The 22,704-nt window shown below is 37.3% G+C and overlaps 1 protein-coding gene across 2 annotated transcripts in view; it reads right to left on the bottom strand.

The window, feature by feature from the left end:
- The window catches only part of WASL (WASP like actin nucleation promoting factor), a 49,762-nt gene that overhangs the window by 18,042 nt on the left and 9,016 nt on the right, over positions 1-22,704 (bottom strand). For both annotated transcript variants that reach the window (XM_021553500.2, XM_021553501.2), the window contains exons 2-4: positions 6,245-6,379; positions 5,083-5,169; positions 4,487-4,583 (exon numbers count right to left, since the gene is read on the bottom strand). In XM_021553500.2, the coding sequence (XP_021409175.1) occupies positions 4,487-4,583; positions 5,083-5,169; positions 6,245-6,379 (319 nt within the window). The remainder of the gene's footprint in view (positions 1-4,486; positions 4,584-5,082; positions 5,170-6,244; positions 6,380-22,704) is intronic.

Genomic DNA, 22,704 nt, shown 5'->3' with positions numbered 1-22,704 from the left:
TTTTTAAAAATTATGCTTTCTGATGTCCACTGAATGAAACTCTTCTTTCATTTTTATCTGAAATGTAATTAGCATTTTTATAGAGTATTGTTCCCTCACAGAACCTAAAATTTAAATAATTTTTGCTTTATGCCTATATAATAGGACACACAAGGGTAAGACACTTCACCTGTCTTATCCAACAGGTAACAGAACAATATGGAAAGAACTAGAATCTCCTTGATACTAATATGATATTCTATTCACAGCAGCAAAGTGTTTCAGAGACTATGAAGAATCAAGCTTGATGATTTAAAATGTAAAGTTTTACATCTCAATATTCTCAGCCTGTAATAATAAGTTCCCCTTTAAAGGCGATTTCCCTCACTTAGTATTAATTCCTATCCACCCCCCAGTTCATATTTACACTATTTATGTATCTATACACACACTCTTAAGAAATTTGGATTTAGCAGTACCCATAAAGGCAAACGGTTTATCATCTCACTACAACAAAAGCCACAGCTCTGTAAGGATCTGGAGTATCTGTAGTCTAACAGGGACTCCCAAGAGTTGTATAATAAGAATTTGTATTAGGCATTTTACTTTCCAGCAAGCCCCAGAAAAACTGGTAACTTGTATTTTTCCAGACTCAGAAAGATAAGAAGGGAGAAGGTACCTCCACAGATGGAGTTGACCTTATCATACGGATACTTAAAACCCCCAAAACATACAATCCTAAGTATGCAAGGCTGCTGATTTTCAGGTAGGAATAAAGGAATATGTCAAGATCATCAAACCTACATTGGAAGGTGACCAAAGCCCATTGAGAGTCACCTTTTCATCTACAATCATTCAAAGACAATTGATTTTTAGGTCATAGCAAGTTAGTTTTAGGCACAGAGGTGGAGAACCTCTGCAAGGGTGCATCAGCATAAGGTACCAGGTCTGAGGTGAGAAAAATGGCTCTTTGACTAAGTACCGTGCTTTCTCTTCCTACAAGATTCAGCTTAAGAAACCACATCTTGTACTGTCCCCTAGAAATAAATTTAGAAAAAATAAAAATCAACCCTCGACTCAATCTTTGGACCATAATCACAGTTCTAGCCATCAACTCAGAGACAGCAAGGGAGATTGCAGGACTGCTGCAAGTCATCTGCCACAGGATGGGAAGATGGCAAAAGCAAGAAGCATTCATAGGAAGCGTTAGGTGGCCTTGAGTCAAATCATGAGAGTCCTCTACAAATTTCATTATAATAAATAGTTCAAGAGGAAAAAATAGTGGGAAACAACCCAAACCTGTAATTTTTACTGGCTAGATTAATTTGTGGCCCATAGAGACTAGCTCTGTTTTTCTGTAGTTACCACTGCTGACAAGAAAGTATGAACTTTTGCTCTTGAAGTACAGATGATCTGACGAGAGTGGCAGATTTTCCAGTTTTTGAAGATGAACATGTCTGCTGATCTAAAACAGATGAGTATCAGCAGCTGCATATGTACAAAAAATACATCTCCCTTCAATGAGTATTCCTGGAAATGAAAATCTCTGCCAAGACTTGAATCCAGGGCAAGCGAGCAGGTTAGAGATGCCCTTGTCACCCAGGCAGCAAAAACAAAAGCTGTGACCACAGATGAAAGAAAAAAAACCAAAGCAAATTAAAGAATCCTTCTCTATATGATGTATCTACCTTGAAACTTATGAAGTCCATTACGAAGGTGCTAAGGAGGTAAAAGCTTGTGAAGGAAAAAAGCACTTTCATGGAAGGTTAACAGAACTCCCACCCATGAGCTACAAGAAGTACATAAAAATTAGTCAAGAAGCCTTCTACTTCAGAAAGAAGCACTTGCAGCTAAGAACAAGTGTCTGTTTCCCTTTTAGGGATGAGTGCTCAGCATGTGGAGAAGGCACTTGTGTGTAATGCCACACATTAACATTTGTGAGGCAAGATAATAAAAATAAAAAATTAATAGCACCTATGTGCCCGAAGTGAGTGTACTACAGTGACAAGCACTGCGAAGAGACACAGTGTTCACCCTGTTTACTGGGGGAACTATTTGGATTGGTTTAAGAATTAAATGAAGAGATTATTTAAGTAAATCTACAGACAAATTAATGAATTATGGCAATTTCTTTATAATCTAAGGTTAAGAATTTAATTGACTAAAAAACAAACAACCCAAAACCAAAATCCGAAACCCCCAAAGCAAAAAGGCCAACCCAAAACAGTTTAGTTAGATGAAACCCTGCACTATTACAAAGATTAAGACAACAGATCAAGAACTCTTTCTCTACTTTTGTCCCTCATTCTATTCTCTACTTGATATTTTGTACATTTGCAAGTTTTTGTACATTCTGTTTGGAGTCAAGCTTTCACCTCTCTGGAACTCCAGATGCACTTACTCAGGGGTTGTCTGTATATTGGAGTGCATTTCATGCTGAGTGAGGAAAAGCAGAACACTGTTGTGTCTTCTCTTAGCTGTCAGACAGTGTTTTGTGTACTAACCTCAGCACCAAGCCATAGCATTGTGAGCTACAACTACTGTTAGTGCTACCTTTCAACAGCATTAGTTTTCCATAAGACTCCTGGAGAAGTCTAGCAAGCCCTGAATGGCATAACAGGCACCTAAATGATCACATGGAGTATTTAGTTGAGCTTAAAGCATGTCAAGTGGCACTGCTATGAAATGAAACATAGTTTGGAAGGTATGAAAGTAAAAATCACGTTAAAATAGAAAAGCATTAAAATTACCAGACTATTACCTCTGTGATCGAGAAATTAAGATGTATAAATATTATAGATTATATACAACTCATATCATTTGTGTGTATATATAAAAATATATATGTAGATTAATATGTTTCATATAAACATTTATAAATAAATAAAAACAAACACCAACAGAAAATCAGTTTTGATCTGAACAGTGCAAAGCTTGTTATTTTAGAAGCACGATTAAATAGTCACAAGGACAAACACAGAACTCCATCTGGTGGCTTGACTAAGGAATCTAGTTACTGTTTTAAATTCTTGGTTTGCAGCTCTTAAGTAAAAACCTGAAGTGTTTTGTTTTGAGGGTTATTTTTTGTTTTTCATTTAATTTTCTTTTTTAAATAAGATCTGTCTTGAAGTTGCAAGTGTTTGGGGAGGTGGAGTTGTTTGTTAAAACAATATACAAAGTAACATGAGCTTTAGCACAAAAACAAAGGTATTAGTTCAGAGAGTAAACAGGAAAAACAATCTGGTCCTATGGAAAAAAAAAATCACTATGTGGAAGCAAAACTCTGTGAACAAAAGGTTTGACTGAACCACTATTTTCAAAGTTTGCTATGGCCAATAATGCTTCTCCCCACATCATTGTACATTGTAGCATTGCGCTTCAGATGTAACAGAGAAAACTTCAGGAACAGTAAATGCAAAATTATTTTTGCAATGTGAGCATGAGAAACTTTACAATTGCCACTTCTTAATGATTACACTTCTCATGAAACCTTATGAACTTATTCTGAGCTGAGGGAATCTTATAAAAGTAATTTAAGCTCCCAGAATAAGTGTTCTGCTTCTGAGCCACCATGCCTTGGTGAAATCCAAGTGAATACATACAGATAATAATGCACATTTGCAAGAGCACTTGCAAGGGCAGCTCTCCAGGATGAAGGCTTCCTCCTTCTACAGAAGCCTACACTGCACTGCTAGTGCGATTCCAGAACGGACTACAAAAACGCATCCTGTAGCTCACACACAAGTCCACCCTACATCTTACAGCAAGCCTGAACACATCTACTTGTTCCAAGCCTGTATTCTGTATCACTTTATCCTTCACGGACATATGGCTGTCAAGACAGGGAAGTTTTTTATGGGCTCCCTGGAAATTGACCAAGACGAGATCTGCAGGAAGCCTGAGCTGCTTTTAAAGCACTAACCACATTCCCAAGGCATCCTGCAGCTGGTAAAAAGCATGCTGTGCTTCACTGGCTGTCCTGTGCTCCTAAGGATAGTATAGGCACATTATGTCTTCTGTTCTTGGCCTGAGCTAAGATCACTAGTTCTGAATAAAAGATATTTCTCTATTAACTGCTGGATCAATGCCAAAAATTCATGAACTACTGAACATACCAGATGGCAAAATTTTTGTTACAACCCACTTGAGCAGAATTTAACAAATCAGTTATAAACAGCCCAGGGCTAAAAGAGGGTTTATTCAAATATGAAAATAACTTAGAAGATTTCTAGTTTTCCTAATGTCAGCTTACAATTTTTGTTTCCCTTAACCTGTATTTTCAAACCACAACCTTGGGGTCTCAGCTTACACTCACAGAACAGGACACCAAGGTGAGTTGTTTCAGGAAAGTACTAAGTTCTGCACACTAGAGAAAGAAGCACAATTATTTAAAAATATAAATATGGTAGCAATGCCTCCAGTGGCTTTCAGACAGAGCAGTAATTTCCTGCCTCCCCCCCAGAATAACATAAACAAGCCTGAATTTAAGATTAATTTGAATATTTACCAGATCTTCTCTGCCGTCGTCCAAGTAAATCTGTTACTGTTTTGCGGAATAGTTTAGCTTCTTCTTCATTAGCAAAATTAAGACCAACTTGACATGTCTGAAAAACATTAATATTTCCCCTCCATGACTAAGAAAATGTTTTAAAGACTTTCTTAAATATTGTCTTACACCTTTCTAAAGGTGTAAAAAGAAAAAGATCACTGCAAATTAGGAACCAAGTCTTGGTGAAACACTGTATCTTAGGAATGTCTGTCTACTAATCAAGTGTCTAAAGATCATGGCTTACAGATATAAGCAAAATATTGTAGCTTCAAATCAAAGAGGGGAGGGGAAAGGAAAATTTGTGCTTTAAGAATACATGATATGTCATACATTTTAATGAAACTGCAAGTCAAAATGTAATTTCATTAAAGAAAGTTTAAAATAAAGAACCACATTTTATGCTTCTGTACTATATAATACCACAAAAATTCCTTTAATAAATAAGCTTTTACAATAATGCATAGAATTAATTAATAACCTCAGTTACATTAAAAGAAAATACTGTTCAAACCAAAGGCATTTTAAAACAGGTATTCAAAGAGATTGGGACTCACATCTCCAGCAAAGGTATGAAAATATCCTCTAGGACTATTATATACAAAGTTATTGTACAGCTCCTGCTCCCACAATAATTTCCCATCCTGAAAAGAAGAAAACAAAAAAAAAAGAAGACTATAAAACTTCAGATGAAATGGCAGAATTTAACTTTTTACAATAGAATCTATTAAGAATTGGACACAGAATAGCATTAAACATCTGCCTTGCTATTAACCCAATGGATAAGCTCAATCAAAATCAAAGTACACCAGTACTTCCAGTCTCCTGTTCTTATCTCAGGCTTGACTTGAAAACAGTTAACTAAAGAGAACATAAATCTCATCTTTTTAGAAAGTATCATATATTTAAATGACATTATAGTTCAGCACCCAAGGAAGAAGTTTCTGACAGAGTCTTAACAATCAAGTGACCAAATCACAAAGTCAAATTCAAGTGCCAACTGGCAATCCTAAACAAATCTGAGAGACTTGAAGCACTGAATGCTGACAGATAAGGAACTGTTTCCTGGCTGCAGAGATAATGGGAAACTTTCCAAAGTCTCAGCACAGTCAGTAGGACTTAGGTTTCTCACCATCATTTTTGTTATGAAAACACATCTTGGACACTTTGTCTCTTGTTTCCCACTCACTTGATTCCAATATTATAAGAGGACAAAGATCTTCAGTATAAGTCTATTTTTTGTGGAGGGGGCATGAAAGAAAAAGCCACCCATCCCACCCCCCCAGAAAGTCAGAACACACAACTTGTTTACCCTGCAGTTTTCACATGATTGTTTCCACCCATACATAAGACAGCATATATTTCTTTAAACCATCCAAAGTAGTGACACCTGCTAGAATTTTGATAGCTATCCATATCAGTGACACTAATAATTTCCAATAATGTGACTAATCAGATCTGTAGAGGACAGCTTCTGAGAGCTGTAAAAATAATTGATATTTATTTCATCAATTAAAGATGACATGTATGAAATTGTTTAAATTTGGAGTACCTGAAAAGGTTATAATTACCTATTGATAACAACTGCAACTGAACAGCTTAAAACACAACTCCGAGAATTTCTATGAATGCACAACTACAACCTATACTCATTGAATTCAAAATGGAGAATGAATACAACCAAACTTAAAGGCTCTGAAAAACAAAAAAGATGCTTACCTTAATGTCAAATATTCTGATAAAATATGACCTCTGTGGATTGTCCTTTACAAGGCAAGCTACACCACAGCACTTCTTTGACCACATGGCATTGCGATCTGCTGCATATATCTGAACAACTGCTGAAGACATCGTCTAAAAAGAAAAGATAGCTATTACTGTTAAGGAAAAAAAATACGATAAATTCTGTAATTGATCCTTTCCCAAAGCATCTCTTAGTTTTGTTCCTTGTTCTAGGCAGCAATGTTGCCGATTTCCTAGGTAGTTAACACCATAAGGTTCAAATTACCCCAAATCCCTCCTGTGCTTTAGATTTTCACTTCAATGCAAGATTTAGACACCTTAAGAACCCAAATGAACTTTTCATTGTTTTTCATGAAAAACAGTAAAGAAATTTTGCCTGTAAGAAGCAAATCAGTAACCGTGGTGGTCACACAGAGTAGTCCTACTGTGCAAGGAAATGTCTGTTTAGTACTTCAAACTGAATACAAACACAATACTCAAGATGAAACTGTAAATTGCACAGTGCCTAGACACACTCCTGGGTACTGGAATGCAACTGGAAGACGTTGCTTAATTGTTTAAGTGGTCTCTGGCACAATTTTAACCTATGCCAACTACTGAACTCCAAAAATTCCTGGGCATGGCTTGAGAATTCACATGAGTTAGGCTCATTCCCAGCTGGCAAACAGAAATTGTTCTGTTTTCAAACTGAGGGATTTTAGTAAGAGATTAGGATTATTCCACACCAGTGTGCTTCAGTCACTAGAACATTACTGAGCATATTTTCTAAGTATATATATGTCTCACCTTAAGAGTCCCATAAGGAAAGGAAAATGGAAGCCCTCAAAGAATATTTATTTAGCAGCCAAGTCATAAGGGCATAAAGCTTAAATGATCTGTAATGGGCCAGACCCGAGACTATCTAGAATAAGATCTATGCTTCAGCAGCACCAGATGCCAAAAGAAGGTAAGAATACAAGAATATACCATTACAACTATGGAAGCATATCCCCAGGAACTGCCAGGTTGGAACTCAAAACTCCCCAAACCAGCAGCACATACTGCATTTTTCCTTGGTGAATTTGTCTATTCCCTCTTCAGACCTGTGTGAAATGCAGAACATGATAACAGTGGACAGGATTGTGTTTCACAGTTTTCTTATGCACTGCATGAATAATTAGCTTCTTTTATCTAGCCACCTGCTAGTTTTAGTTGATTGTCCCTCCTTACTCTTATGCTAAGAGATGGCGTTGATGCCTTCATAATTGTTCCTTTATGCTGCACATCCTTTTATAGATATTTGCTTCACTAGCCTATACGCTCTCTTTAGGAAGTTCAGGGAGCTACACTAGTTTTATGTCATTCTTGTACCAATAAAAAAAAAACATACTACACATTATCCTTGTCATGTTTACCTGGATATTAACTAGTCCAACTATGTCATTCTTTGCAGAGGGATAAGACTTATGCTGTATGAATCCAGTTTGTTAGCCCTTTGAACATAGAGTTGCAAGAATAGTTTTCTGCTGTGTTCTCTACTTATTTCACGATCAGTCAAAAAGCTGCATTTCTTTTATTGCTATGAAATATTAGGGACATGTTATTTTAGATCTGTTATAGTTCCAAGACCTTTCTGAATTACTTATACCTAATCTGAGTAATGGGCTCCGTATTAGGTTTTCCCCACCTGCTCCACAAGTTTGCCTTCATCAACACTGACTACCTGCTGAAACAGCAGACATCTAGACTGTAGGCACATCTTCTTGCATTTTAAGATTATCTACTAAATATCACTGTCACCATGGCCATACTTTTCAAATGGTTTAAAAGCTCAAAAGAATAGCCTAAATTTCACTGGACTTTTTTTTATCAAAAAACTTAAGTTTTGTTAAAATAGAGTCAACATAATATAGTCAGACTGACAGCTACACCTTAGGGAAGCTATATAACCTTTGCCCAAGCACTGTGATGCTTTCACAAGCCAAGATACATTTCTGTTTCTCTTTGCAGCTACGTCGTCAGGAGTTGTCAGACTGACTACCAATCTTGCTGGTAACCTACTGAAGAAGTTAAAGCATGATTGTCTGATGAAAAGAGTGCTTTGTAGTTGCTTCCTCCAATGCTCTACAACTAAGTGTAAAACTCTCCCTATAATCCACAGAACAATATGAGTAATTTAACCCTAACTGCATTTGTCAGGTAAGTAAAAAGGAACCTAAGAATTACCCATACTACCACAACAAAACAGTTATATCTGCAACTTAATGTCATCTAAGAGATGCTATTTATCCCTCTATGTTGCAAACAGGCAATGACCTGATTTTGGACACAGCCAGGCAGATTTTGTTCAAAACCTTTGCTTCTCTAACAGTCTCTCCCACTCATTTCTCCAATATTCTCTACCTGTTAAACCGATAACCTTATAGACACAAGACTACACACTGGAGCAAACCGGGCCATTATACAGTTCACATTTAAGCTCAGCAACTATCTCTCCACCCCTGCAAGAAATCTTCTCAATACTCCAAGACAAGTCCATTTTCACTGACCTCTACCCAACAGGACTTCTCACAGAAATGGGTGGTCTTGGCATGAATTATACAGCTTAAATTCAAGGCACAGGAGACAGTGACCAGTGTCAAGACATGGCTCCCTAAGCATTGCTTAATATCATATCTAACAGCAAAAGCACCAAGTGGAGTATCTGGGTAAACCAGTAACTGTCGTAACTTGACAACTGCTTGTAAAACCTTGAACCAACACCTACCTCATGAGTACAAAGAAGATTATTACACAGAGTGTGTCCTTATTCTGCATAATAATAATAATAGTATATTTAATATATACTTGGTTACCCTGTGAGTAGAGCTTGATTTAGAAGATAGAAAACAATTTCACTGAAGTAGGTTTTGTTTTGAGGGCTACCAAGTTTAGAGTTCAACTGCATTTCAACTTACTCATTAGCATTGTACAAATTCCTAGTGCTGACAAGCTGCAATGAAGCTTTTTCATATTACAATATAAAGTTACAAGTTCTGCTGTCATACCACTCAGATTTTCTTATTAAAAGGGCAAAAAAGGAAAAAAATACAAAGTATATTTTGGGGGACACAGGGAAGAGGACAATCAAATCCAACTCCTTTTACTTCATCCCCTGTTCATTTACATTATGTAGAGCAGTGGTGCCAAGCTTTCTGCTATTCAGCTTCTGGAACAAAGATGGAAAAAGTAATGATCCACACCACTTGGAAATTTACACAGACTATGGTGAAATTTAAAACTTGAGAAAATAAATTCAATTTTAAAAGTTCAAATTTAATTGCATAATTGCAGCATCTGAGAACATTTACACAAATATCATATTTGAATTTTCCACTGCATTTACTGAGCATTTTGAAGCCAATTAATGTAGTTAATTGTTTCAGTTTCTCACAGCATTCTTGAAGAAAATGTTGAATTTGAAAGTATAGGTTCTTTTATATGTAAATATTTCTTCAAAGTCAGACCATTGATTCAACATAATAATTGTAATTTTTTCTGACATGTATTAGGTTACTTTGTTACTACTGTATTTTCAAGAGGAGGATTCTGAAGTTGTCACTGCTGCTTTTTTTAAGAGCTTTGGCAAGGACCTTGTCCTTTTTATACAGCTGTATATCTAGAAAAGAGGCGTAGGGGAAAGAAAAAAGGTAGTCCACCAAAAACTGATGGGCCGTGGAGGTGAAAACCAAACCTGCTCCCTCTATTTTTTCCACAGCCAACCTCCAGCCAGAGGACATACCACTGGTTCCAGGAACCTGTCACACCTGTCAAGCTGATGAGCTAAGAAGCAGCAAGTCTGTGTTGTCAGCTGTACGCTGGCTGTCTCACAGGAAGAGCTGGTCCTACCTTTGACCCATACTGCAGGATATGTGGTATCAACAAAAAGCTCACGAAAACAACTTCTGCCTGTAAAATTTAGCCACAACCAGTCATCACACATTTGCAGAATGTGATCACAACAGCCACTGACAGTTTCTGACTGGGCAGCAGATAGATGTGTACTTTGATCAGCTTCTGGTGTGAACATTTGCTGCAGTGGCCTGTCAAGTTAATGACTTGCTGTAATTCAACTGTTTCTCAAAAAACAGTGAAGCAAGCCAACTCAGACGGTGGCACATCTCATTACAAAAAAGAATCATTACAATACACGGCTTATGGCTGACAGACATTAAAACATAGTGGGCCAAAAGTCACGACGACGAGTGGCAGCAAAATTAAAGCTACAAGACATTCAGCCACCTAAGTATACAGCAGAACAGAAAGTAAGACCCATTCGAATGGTTTTTTCCAGTGTTTACATACAGCTGACAAGAGGTTGTGATGCAAAGATTGAAGGCTCATAAAATTACTTTGGCCAGATACGACTTCTCTAAGTCTTCCAGGCCAAGCTCTTGCTCACAAAAAGGGTAATTAAGAGCCTAGAATTTATTTGCTCATGGTTCTGTCCAGGTAAGTTTAAGGGTTACAAAATCACCTCTGTATTTAATAACTCCCATTTTGGTGCATGCACAAATGCATCTAGGTTTCATGTATTTCTCTAATGGTTCAGCATTCTTATGTGTTACATGTTGACAGTACTACTGAAAACACACTAGCATTAACTTTCAACCTTTTCCTAATTTTCAGAGTGATGGGTTTTTTCCCATAAAGGGGCAGAACCATGCATACACACAGAAGTTAATCACATGACAAGCTTGCTTTTCTCAAGTTATCTTTCCCAACTCCTGAAAGTGTCTTACAAATAAAACCAGGAAAAACTATTAAAAAAAAACCCCAAAAGATATTACTTTGTCCTGTAAAACAAGAATGCAAGTAGTAGCAGTTGCTTTCAAGCACAGTAACCTCTTGAAATAATCCATGCTTATACAATGGCTGTAGGTTCTTCATCAAGTCAGTCTAAGGACTTCCAGCTCAATTAGCTACTTTTACATTTCTGGGGGAAAACAGCAAGCTATGGTGAATAGCTGTGTGCAATCCAAACCCTGTAAGAATAGAAATCAGTATTTTTCTTCTCTTTTCCATTAAACAGATATCTGGAAATGCTGTCCTAATCAATAACAGAGCTGGGAGATACCTACCCATGGCAGATATTTTTAAGACATGCTATGGGCAAATCTTCATTATAGCTAAGCCAAAATGTTGCAGCCTGACCAGATGATGCTGGGCGCTCCTGGCTAACACATTTCTTCTTCGATACAAGACCAGGGCTTGATACCAGCCCACAGCTTGCTTCTAGGGTGACTGTTAACGAAAAGAGCTGCTGCTATTCTTTGACACTACAACAGCTGTAAGTTTTGTTCAGAGAGCAGGCTTCAGAAACACAGACCTGCTATCAAGTACCATTTCACTGTAGAAATGCTTAGTAAGGCCTAACTTTAATCTTGACCAGAACAGCAGAAAGCTTCAGTACCAAAGCAATCTCTAATAGCCTAGCATTAGCTGAGTCAAGAAAGAACAGACAGAAACAATATCATTAAGACTTGTGAATGAAAAAGATAAGAAGCAGAAGTGAGACTGTGCTCTATAGAAAATTGACCTTCAGTCACAGAAAATTAGGCAATTGGATAGAATTCAGTGACTGACATTTTTTTCTTCAGATAACAAATACTCTGAAGGAAAAAAACAACCAAAATACAGCACTGACTAATCAAGCAGAGACAGAACTTGAAATTTTAGGTGGTGTTCTAAAATAAGCTTAGGTTTTAGCAATTACACTTTTAAATGTTGGTACTTTAATTAAGTAATTCGATGCAATTGTAATTAGACAATGATAATAACTCCCTGTTGTTTTGCAATTGCCTTATCTTCAGTGTCATAAATACACGGAGCTTCCAAAAATGTTTCTGTAGTGCTCAATACAGCTATGCATTTTATCTCATCACTCAATACAGAAACATAAAACCTGCTGTAGGGACAAGGCACCAGAACTTCCATCCCTTTCTCAAGGGAAGATTTCGGTGCCCTACACAAGGAAGCTCTACTTGCTCTTTCTGGCAGTTTAATTTTCCTTCTGCACAGTAGTCCTGTTTCAATTTAAAAAAAATGTAGCTTTTTCTCCTTGGCATTGTGGAGTCTCCTGTCATGTGGGAACAGTATGTTCCCTTCCTGCTAGGAAGGGCTGATAACCCACTTCCAGAGGAAACGTTCTCTCCACCATGCACTCCTACAGAAGACAGGCACTGCAACCTCTCCCAGTAGTAATTTTAAACAGATTGACTAAGCCTGCTACTATTGAAACGACCCCTAAGTTATTAAGACACATGAAAAACATGCAAGTATGCTTCCCTAACAAATACAACATTTCATGTAGCAGAGGCATTTGCTAGAGTAGACAAAAAGACTTCCTAGCACTTTCACAGAAACTTAGAAGAGTTTAATTAGGTTCAGAATCCTGGAATATTTATAAGCCCTGAAGAGTAGGTAAGCCAACCTTCTTAAACATGTGTGTCTAGTATGATGGTATAGGTGCAATTCAGGCCTAAAAGTGAGAAATATGAACATAAATTAACATCACCAAATTTTAAAAAGCTCAGGAAGCATTCACAATCGTCAACTTGTAATTGCTTTTCAGTTAGAGATGGGAAATGATTGAGATGGGAAGAAATTGGAGAGTGAAAGGACTGGTGATGCTGAGGGCAGACTACTCTTACTTACTGCTGACACCTTTATCTGAAGGACTGCAAAGATGAGGGCCCCAGACAGAATAAGTACAATAGCTGCATCTGTCGTCTTAGGCTTTTCCCCTCTAGAAACAGTGTATCAGGCTATTTATGGTTACTGCCTCTTGTACAAGAAGTGTAATGATACTGTCTTGATAGCATCCACACACACGCGTGCGCTAAAAATATTCTTCAAAGACTCCACAATATTTTTACTACAAAATGAGATTTTCTTCAGTCAGATTTTGCAACTCTCAAACTGGCTTATAATTTGTTTTCACACCAGGTTGCCTCCAGAATCTTCACAACTGAGTTTAAATGTGACAGCATTTATTCAGTGGGGGTTTGACTACCAGTTTATTTTAAATTTGGACAAACTGTGATTACTTCAATTTTTAAAGCTATTACAGCTTCTGAAGATATATTTAGCAATTTCCTAAGAATCTCGTCTTTAAAGACAATTGTGTATTGCAAAAAAGCTAGCTTCAGATGTTACCGACATGATTTTAAACTAGTTTCTCATAGAAAGAAAACATACGTAACTTCAGAAGTTTGCTGGCAGATTTCAGCAAGTTAAGCAGCTAGAAACAATACTCTAATTTTTATGCCATTTACAGGACATTGTTTTCCAAAGACCAACTGATTGCTCCAAAGACAGGAACACTAAAGCAAGCCTTTGCAATATTTGACAGAACTGACAAAAGAAAGCCTTTTGTAAATATCCAATCACATGTGTAAAACTTTATTTTGTGCAAATTGAGAAATTACTCAGCTGAAAACACCGAGGCCTCACCAGTTCTTCTGCTTCTGAAATTATTTGCTACAATTGCCAAGCATTCAATTTTAAGCTTAAAGTTTGCTTTTAATTAATTTCCCATGATTACCCACTGATTTAAAAATGCCACATATATAGACGCCAAGAAAATAGTATTTTTTTTTCCACCTATACACAAAGTTAGGCTATCAGAAATAAAGCTACTGCGTAAGAGATGCTGCTTTTTCTTATTTGAAGGCAGAAGGAAGAGAGAAATTTTTTTCAGAAACAACAAAGCCACTTCAGGTATTTGCTATCACTTCTGAAACATGAGAAGATAACTCCACACAACACATAGTGTAATGTGGAAACATTTAAGGAATTAAGAGACCATAAATGTAACACTTAAGAACAGATTCCCTGTCTTGCCTGTGCCCTAGTAAGTGCACAGACAAGTGCCCTGTGCCCAGACAAGTCAGCTGCAATATCCTCAATGAAGATATTTTATTGATGTGAAGAAGGTACCAGTGATCATTAAGTGGTGTTACAACAAAAAAGGGATGAAACAAGGGACCGCTGATTGACAAATCTAAGCTATGAAAGTGCTTGTATGAACTTAAGTCTACTGTTGTCCAGTAAAGAGATCCTTCACTCCTAATCCTCAGTCAGCCAGTTAAAGACAGCTCAGATAAAAATTCATTTGCCCTTCCAGTACCTCCCACAACCCCCCAGTTCAGTTACAGCTGGCCAACTACTTTTCAAAACATTGCTCAACGGTGGATCACAGAAACCAACAATTAAGGTGTGGGCAAACAGCATACCATATAAAGCCTAATCAAACAACACATGATTAAGAGAGACATTCTTTTACCAGACACAGCATGAAGTTATTTTTAAATCCTAAAACCTCCATTCAGGACAGCACATGGAAAACTTCAGCCTTCCTGAGATATGACATAACCATAACCACAAGCATGCTACAGATTATAATGTATCAAGCTATCTCAGTCTAGCAGATCGTTTACCAGCTGACATACACAACCTTGGGTTTCCACTGATGAGCCAATTGAACACCGTCACTTCCTGTTTACCTGCACAGCATCACTCACTGAGCTGCGCCTCACTGCTTAATGCTGTTGAAACCTTGGCTGGCCACTCAACAGCACACAAAGCAAAACAGTTACCTGTGTTCTGGAGTTGCAGTAATTCATACAGTTACTTTCAGAAACAGATAATATGCTGCATACAGGCTTTCCATAAATTTGTCACTGTCTACTGCCATGGAACAGAAATTCTCACTAAAAAAGACATTTTGTCTTGCAGTTCCACTCCCTCTCCAGCCTCTCAAGAAACACTCAGATTCAAAGCATGTAAGACTGCTCTTGCCAAAGCTCAGTGAATTTTTAGATGAAATGCTGAAGTCTACCTTTCAATTTTGATCAATTTTAAATTTATCAAGACTCCCAAGACTAGGATGAACATTATATAACCATGTAAGAGATTGTACAGATACATAGATTAACCAGTTTTCAAAACTATGTTTCATGGTCATACACAGAAATTGCATATTCAAGTCAAGAATCACAAGTTTCATGCAATGCACAGGATAAAATTTGAGTTCTGCTCTGTTTTGTCCTGTTCCACTGCCCATCCAGCTATAAGAAAACCCAGCCTCTTCCCCTCAACATTCTCTTCTTTTCTACAGCTACTCACTGCCTTCATGCGCTAAGGTCCTCTTCCTTCAGCCTTCAACCATTCCATTCTCTGCACAGTAATATTTTTGTGGATGCTCCATACTAGTTGCATACTAAATGCAGATTCTTATAAGCAGATCCTCTATGCACTTTGAAGATATGAGAGTGCTTTGAGAAAAAAACATCAGAATTCAGGCCCATTTTTTAAAGTTAGATCTATACAGCTCCTTATGAACCATTCACATGATAGCACTCGGTGGTATCACATGATACCACTCAGTGATATAGGTATCATTAAGTTTGCAAGTAAAAATCTGCAGAACAACAGTAAATTGAGTAAGGAAAGGATGTGAAGCATAAACCTCAGGAATTCATGAATTAGCCCAACTCACTAATGAGCCCTTGAAAATGCTATTCAGCATCCACTTGGTACTCCCAGGCCCAGATTTAAAAAAATGAGTATTTGCTTTGCAGACATGATGTATAGGTGAACTTCACTTATGTTCTTCACACTTGAAGACAGGAAATTATATGGAACTTTGGCTTTTGATACTTAGGGAAGATTGAAATACTTCAATTGTTTTAAAAGAATTCTTTTATAAGAGCGCATTAATTACATGCCAACATAAAACAAAGAACTCCCTTCAAAATATTAAGAAATATGAGAAAAGGCTATTAAACATAAAACCTCTTTGAATAATAGCCAGCAACTGGTCTTGCAATTGTGTATACAACTTGGATCCAGTCCTGTAAAGCAGACTCAATCCACTTACATAAAGGTACTTAGAGATACAGCCCCCACACACACACTTTCACCATGCCACAATTCAACATGTATTAATTAGTCCTTGAGGAGTTCACATTTAAACAGAATAGTTATGACAATTCAAGTCAGATACAAGAAAACATAACTTCACGTTAAGATTTTTTTTTTAATATATACTAGCTGAATTTGCTATGAATAGTTATTTCCAGTGACAAGTTTTAAAAGGTTGATATACTATGGGGGAAAAAAAAAGGCATGAAGATGTGCGAGATCTATGATCCTTTGCCATATTCAAAGCTTACTGCAGGATAAAACATTAGACCCAAGCTGAACGTCCAGGAGATTGCTGGTTTTAATTTCATTCTGGCAGTAAGAAGTTGCATGCTAGTGTTTGTTTGTTCCCTGTGCCTCAGTTTCCTCATCTGTAACATGCAAGGGAGACACTGACCTCTATCACTGTAGAGTGCTTTGAGAATTACTGATGAAGAAGTATTATGCTCTCACAGACATTGGGATTTTATTTTTGGAAGGTGTGAGATATGTGTCAACATGATCGTCTGGTTAAGACAGGTTAATTTCCACATCTGTTTTGGTAAGGAAATGGAGATATTCTTTCACCATGGTGGGGCTGCCCCTTGAGTCTAGTGACATTTATTACAGCTAACAGTTTCAATTATCACTGCCCAAAGGGGCTCCTTCTTTGCAGGTACCAGCACTGCATTTACCAACATGCTGCAGAGGCCAAAAGCCACTTAAATTCACCTGCCAGCAAACAAACTTTCGTTTGGAAGCAGTGACAGAATGGTGGTCTTAGATGGCTGAATGTACATAGACCTCAGGCTTACAATTTAAATCACCTATTTCTATTCTAGACCAACCATGGCTACAAATTCTTTGTAACAAATTTACCAATTCTTTTTCTAAGTCACCATCACACTTATTTTTACACAATACATCACACACAGTACATTTAACTCATGATTCTTAAGACAGAAGACTAAAGACCACAAAGCAAATGACTTAGAACTTCCCTATACCTGGAATGTCTCAGTGGTCTATTCCATGAAAACCCCTGAGCAATAATAATCTGTGAAGTCCCAGTATGTAGGCACTGAAAAAAAAATTAGACAATGCACCAAAAAAAAAAAGTTTTGAAAACTAGTCTAGTTCTGACACAACCCTTCAATAAGGGCAATCTCATCATCCCCATATATCTAGGCTCCTTTACAAAGGATTCAGGCTACACTGAAAAATGCTAGGGAGAGTTTATTTCAGGTTTTGGCATTGCTACTTGGTCCCCTAAACTCCCCTAGGAACTGAAAACTCCACTGTAGCATGGCCTTTGCAGCTCAAGATTCGTGTTTAAACTCTCAGGTCAGATATTATAAACCTCCAATTTCTACTACTAAAGAAAAGCCCTCACCAAAAAATAATTTGTGTTTTTGTTACACTCTCCCCCTTGACTGTCTAAATGAGTAGTACAAAGGTAATTTAGTTTAGTTTATTGAAGGGAAAAAAATACCAAACCTTAAGGAAAGAATTGCTGACTTTGCAATATTCAACCTCCAGGGTGAAAAAATAAATACAGCTGACCTCTGCCAAACTGGGACTTAATAAAAACTTCAGAATTATTCTGAAATTCAGATATTAATAATGGAGTTGACAATTTCCTTTCTGAACTTACTACCCACTATCTGAAAATAAATGCAGAGGGCTGCTGAATCAGAAAGCTCCTTCCCTGAAGCTAAAATTCTACTGTAATTCCTTATGGTGCCAGAATATTTCTTATAATGAAGCTGCCTACTTTACTGAACACACCTAGAAGAGCAAAAACTGTAAAGAATCCACTATTAAAACTTAATGAAAAAGTGTTTATTTATAAAAGTAAAATGTTGTAGAAAGTGGGCAGCAGGATGTTATTTTTCCACTGCACTTAACACTTCACTGTCCATATCCAGTCACCAGTTTCCAGTTTAAGAAAAAAATTAAAATATCATGCAATACTTATTTTTTCTTTCAGTGCAGAGCTGGTAGTACAAGTTCACATAGCCAAAGGGAGGAACAGATACAGTGATACTGTTCTCAGTCTAAAATCTTAAATATTAATGTCTGGATGATCAGAACAAAATCACCCTCATCTTCATTTGAAGATAATTAACTCCCCATAACTGCTGTGCTCCTGTTCGTAACTTGTGAACATCGTTCAACAGCAGTAACATATATGCTACATGAAAAGTTACGTGTACCCACCTGAATTTACAAGTCATATAAAAAATATTTCACTCTACTTACAACAGTACTATAGTACTACACTCATGTGAGAAACAAAGCTTACAATAAAGAAAAATCAAGATTTATTAGACCAGTATAAGATTTTAGAATCCACAAAGTCACGCCAATATAATTAACATGGACACGGTAATGACAACTCTTTATCAATTCTTAGGACAGAAAACATTTGTTTCAAAGAACAGCTAAAAGAAACATCTGGTCTGAAACTGACCTTTAAGCTTTTTGGTGAGTATTGTCTGAATTAATAAAATACAGCAAGTTGAGCCAAATATTAAATTAAATTAAAAAGATCTTAAGATAGCTTTGCTTGTGATCACAGTGAAGTTGTAACACTACCAATCTGTATTGCACTGCAGTCCAATTAATCAGTATTATTATCCTAATCAAACATCAGATTTGAAGCATTACATGCTTCAATTTCTAAACTACCTTTCTCCAAGTCTGTTCTGGAGCTGAAAGAGGATACGTAACATGCACAGCATTACTGGTTTCTACTGCTTGGGAGAACTGGCAACTGCTTTCTTGTAAGGTCAAGTGTTTGTCACTATTCTGAAAACCTCCACCTATGCAATAAACTACAGTGCTTTTATGACAGTATAAAATCAGCAGGTAAATTGTTACACCATACTAACATGAAAATGTACATAATAAATGTTATGCTAGTTACAATCACCGAACAGATAAAAGTTATTTGTGACATAATGATTACTCTTTTCAGATGCGTAACACTTCTGGAAACAAGATATTCCTCTGTAAGGGCACTGATGCACCTTAAATCCCAATGGCTGAAAGAAGTCACCCCTTGTCAAATCAGACTTTGGATGTGGATATTCCCTTCCTTTGTGATCAACTAACCACTTCAGTTGCTCTGAGCACCTGAACAGCCTCAATCTGTTAGTAGAGAAACAGAAAACTCTTGATGTTGAGTGTATGAAAGGTAACACCACTCCCATGAGTATACAGTTTAGACAAAAAACAAGTTGGTAACCTCACTAAGACAGAATTCAAGAAAAATTACACCCTCCTCAAGAGACTTTACATGAATATAGAAATAGGATACATCTCCCAGTCTCCTGCATTAAATTATTACAGGTGTGGGACCCACATAATAGCAATACATTGCTAGAAGTTCAGTATGGTTAATATGTATCAGATTAAAGACTGTATAACTGGGTTCTCAGAAGACCTAGGAGGATAAACTGCCAGAAGCTTTAAGACTGTGGTACAAACACTTCCTATCAGAAGATGGTGATGGAGAGTGCCAGTAACACACCTGGATCTTGAGAAAGCCTTACAAAGGGATGAGTGGTTTGAGGTAAATTAAAAAAAAAAATCTTGATTTCCTGATAGTCTAGTATCCATTCCTGGGCACACAGAGCATATTTACAGAATAAATTGAAAGCTAGTCAGCTTCACCAATGTAAGTGTCCCATTGAACATCTGTTACTCAAAAGTGCATCCTCCAGAATGCCACTGCCATCCACCAGGTGCAATATGATAGTTTTTTACTATATTATGTGGAACTAACATCTCTAAATCTGACAATCCCTACATAAAAGCTTTGGTTCTGCAACAAATGCAACAGTCCTCTGCAGATTCCAGACTCCAAGAAGTAACATGTCAGTCAGCTCATTCCAGGACTAGGTTACTCTCACAAACCAGGCACTATGCTGCATTTAAAAGTGCCCAGAGCACCTGAACTGAAAAACAGCCTTCATGATGCATGGCAGACATCAGTATTTAAGGCTGATTTGTTTATCTGGAATAAGCCAACTACGTAACACCCTTTGCTAATTCAGACTTACATCATAGCAATATTTTTTGTATGTGGTGTCCTTGGAGAAGTTATTTCCAGTCAAATGTATATTGGTACTGCATCATTTCATTGCTAAAACAATTATCGCAGCCAGAATTGACATGCAAGCTACCATCCCAAAATATGCCTAAAAACACTCAACTGCTCTGAACCGAATGCTACCTGTTGTAGGAGAAAAGTACTTGTACAGCACCAAACCTCACCAGGGGATCAGTTCCTGCCAGTGCTAACTTATAGAAGTGACATTAGGAAAAAAAAATACGGCCTGAAGGAAAAATAGGGAATGACCAGACACTCAAGGGGGGAAAATGATAAAATAAAAACTAGAGACAAGAGTTTAGAGAACTGAGGCATGCAAACACTATCTAGCAGATCTTGTGGACTCAGAAGACAAAACAAACTGAAAAGCTTCCCAAACTCACACCTTTATACGCCAGACAGAACCAATGATTAAGGTGAGACACTGGAACAGAGTATGTGATGATTAAAATATCACTAATTACACTACTTGACACCCTAGAACAGTCTCTGGAGCTCAATCAGGAAACAAATTACTGCATCTGAGCTGATGGGAAACTGCTACAACACTCCAAAATGCAGTTAAGATTCTAAGAGAACTAAGCACATCTTTGGAGGCTCTGAAGATACACAGAACTTTTCTTAATTTACTTACAAACTACTCATCAGAAAAGAAACCTTCAGACAGGATAAATTTTCTTAGGCCATTGCTCTGCAAACAAGAAGTGAAAGAAATGCAGCATCTTTTAAGGTCATCCTTGCTTCTGTACAAGCACAAGTCAGCTACATCTCCTTGCCAGAAGGCAAAATCTTTTTTTTTCCTCCTGGGATCAGAGATCAGAAACCTTATGAGCTTGTGTTCACAGTATCAGTATCAAATAGACTTGATAATTTGTCCACTGGAGCAGGTGATTATGTGTACAGTCACACTTTCGTCTGCTGTAAACTTCTACATTTTCTCAGGTTTCCAAAAGCAATTTCTAGGAGCAGAAAGACAATATTGAATTTTGTTGCTGGCAGGAAAAACAGATTTGACTTGAACTTCATGTCAAAGCAGACAGTTATGTGCACAGCAGCAGAGCTGACACTTATTCTGTGATCTACATGCTACTGACAATGCTAGAACAGACAGTTCACATCTCTTCGTCCCCAGAACTACTTTTGTCTCCTAGCAGATTTCCCTGTTTGTGCAGATATGAGTTACTAAGACTTGGGCTGCTTTCTGGATATGATGGGAAATAGTGAAGAATGTACATATACATAGAGAAACAAACTCTCTTCCCAACACAACACAAATTAGGTAATGATGGCCCTACCTCAGATGATGTACCAGGAGCTGTTTACACCACTCTAATCTCAAAAATACACTCATTCTAATTTGAGCAATTACTAGGCTAGCACTCAAAACTGTGCCAGGAAGCGTGCCAACAAACTGAACACCATGGACGGTCACAGAACAGTGCCTGAGTTCATGCTACTGTGCCACTTAAGTTTATTAGCACGGCTGGCTGACAGACCACAGGTGAGAAAAAGGACAAGATGCATCCTTCTGCCACCAAGCTTAAATGTTATCAGCAACATAAAGATATGGTCCAGCCAGGTATGGTCAGTGTGAGAGATGGACTCCTTGGTAACACAGTGTGAAGCCTGGAGCAGCAGCATGAACACTTCTTTGATAAACCAATTTCCATAAGCAATATGAAAAGAGGACAGAGAAACAAACAGGATTTTTTTCTGTCATTTACAGGCAGAAAAGACTGGAGGTGTTCAACGAGGCTGTTAAGGAAAAGCCTCAATGACAAACTGAAGCATTCAAAGCAAAACCTTCTAAATGACACAAAAAGAGGAAGTTAAAACCATGACATCAAGTAAGATCTACATATCCCAGCAAAACATTTAGCACCAAATCCATCTCCATGTATCCTAAGCAAACAGAACTGTAACACAACTATAGGTATATTGCATCCAGATGCTTGTACTAAGACAAGGAAGGTCATGACCTTAGCAGAGACAACAGCTGTATTTCAGCGTCTCAGGTATAGAAATACTGGCACCTGAATATGATATGGACAAATCTCTTACGGACAAAACTATATTTTAAAACAAAGAAATGATGTATTGAATCACTACTGAGTTCTAGACATCAAGCACAACCAGCACTTTCTGTTGCAATCACACTTTAAATTCAAAGCTATACAAGGTTTTAAAGTTCCAGCTACACAAACAGAGCACAGTGCTAACAGTACAGTGTTACACAAGGAGGGCAACATTGTTTAAGAAGGGTCAAAATTACAACACTATTGTATGGCTAAAAAATATTGGTTCACATAACATCGCACAAAATTGAGCCAAAACCCTGAATTTTTAAAAGCTATTATCAGGTTGATAAAAATATAAATGCTAATAAATGCATATC

Source organism: Lonchura striata, chromosome 5 (genome assembly GCF_046129695.1).
Source record: "Lonchura striata isolate bLonStr1 chromosome 5, bLonStr1.mat, whole genome shotgun sequence".
NCBI classification, from domain to species: Eukaryota; Metazoa; Chordata; class Aves; order Passeriformes; family Estrildidae; genus Lonchura; species Lonchura striata.
The sequence above is the reverse complement of the archived record's forward strand: the minus strand, read 5'-3'. Positions and strand labels throughout refer to the sequence as shown.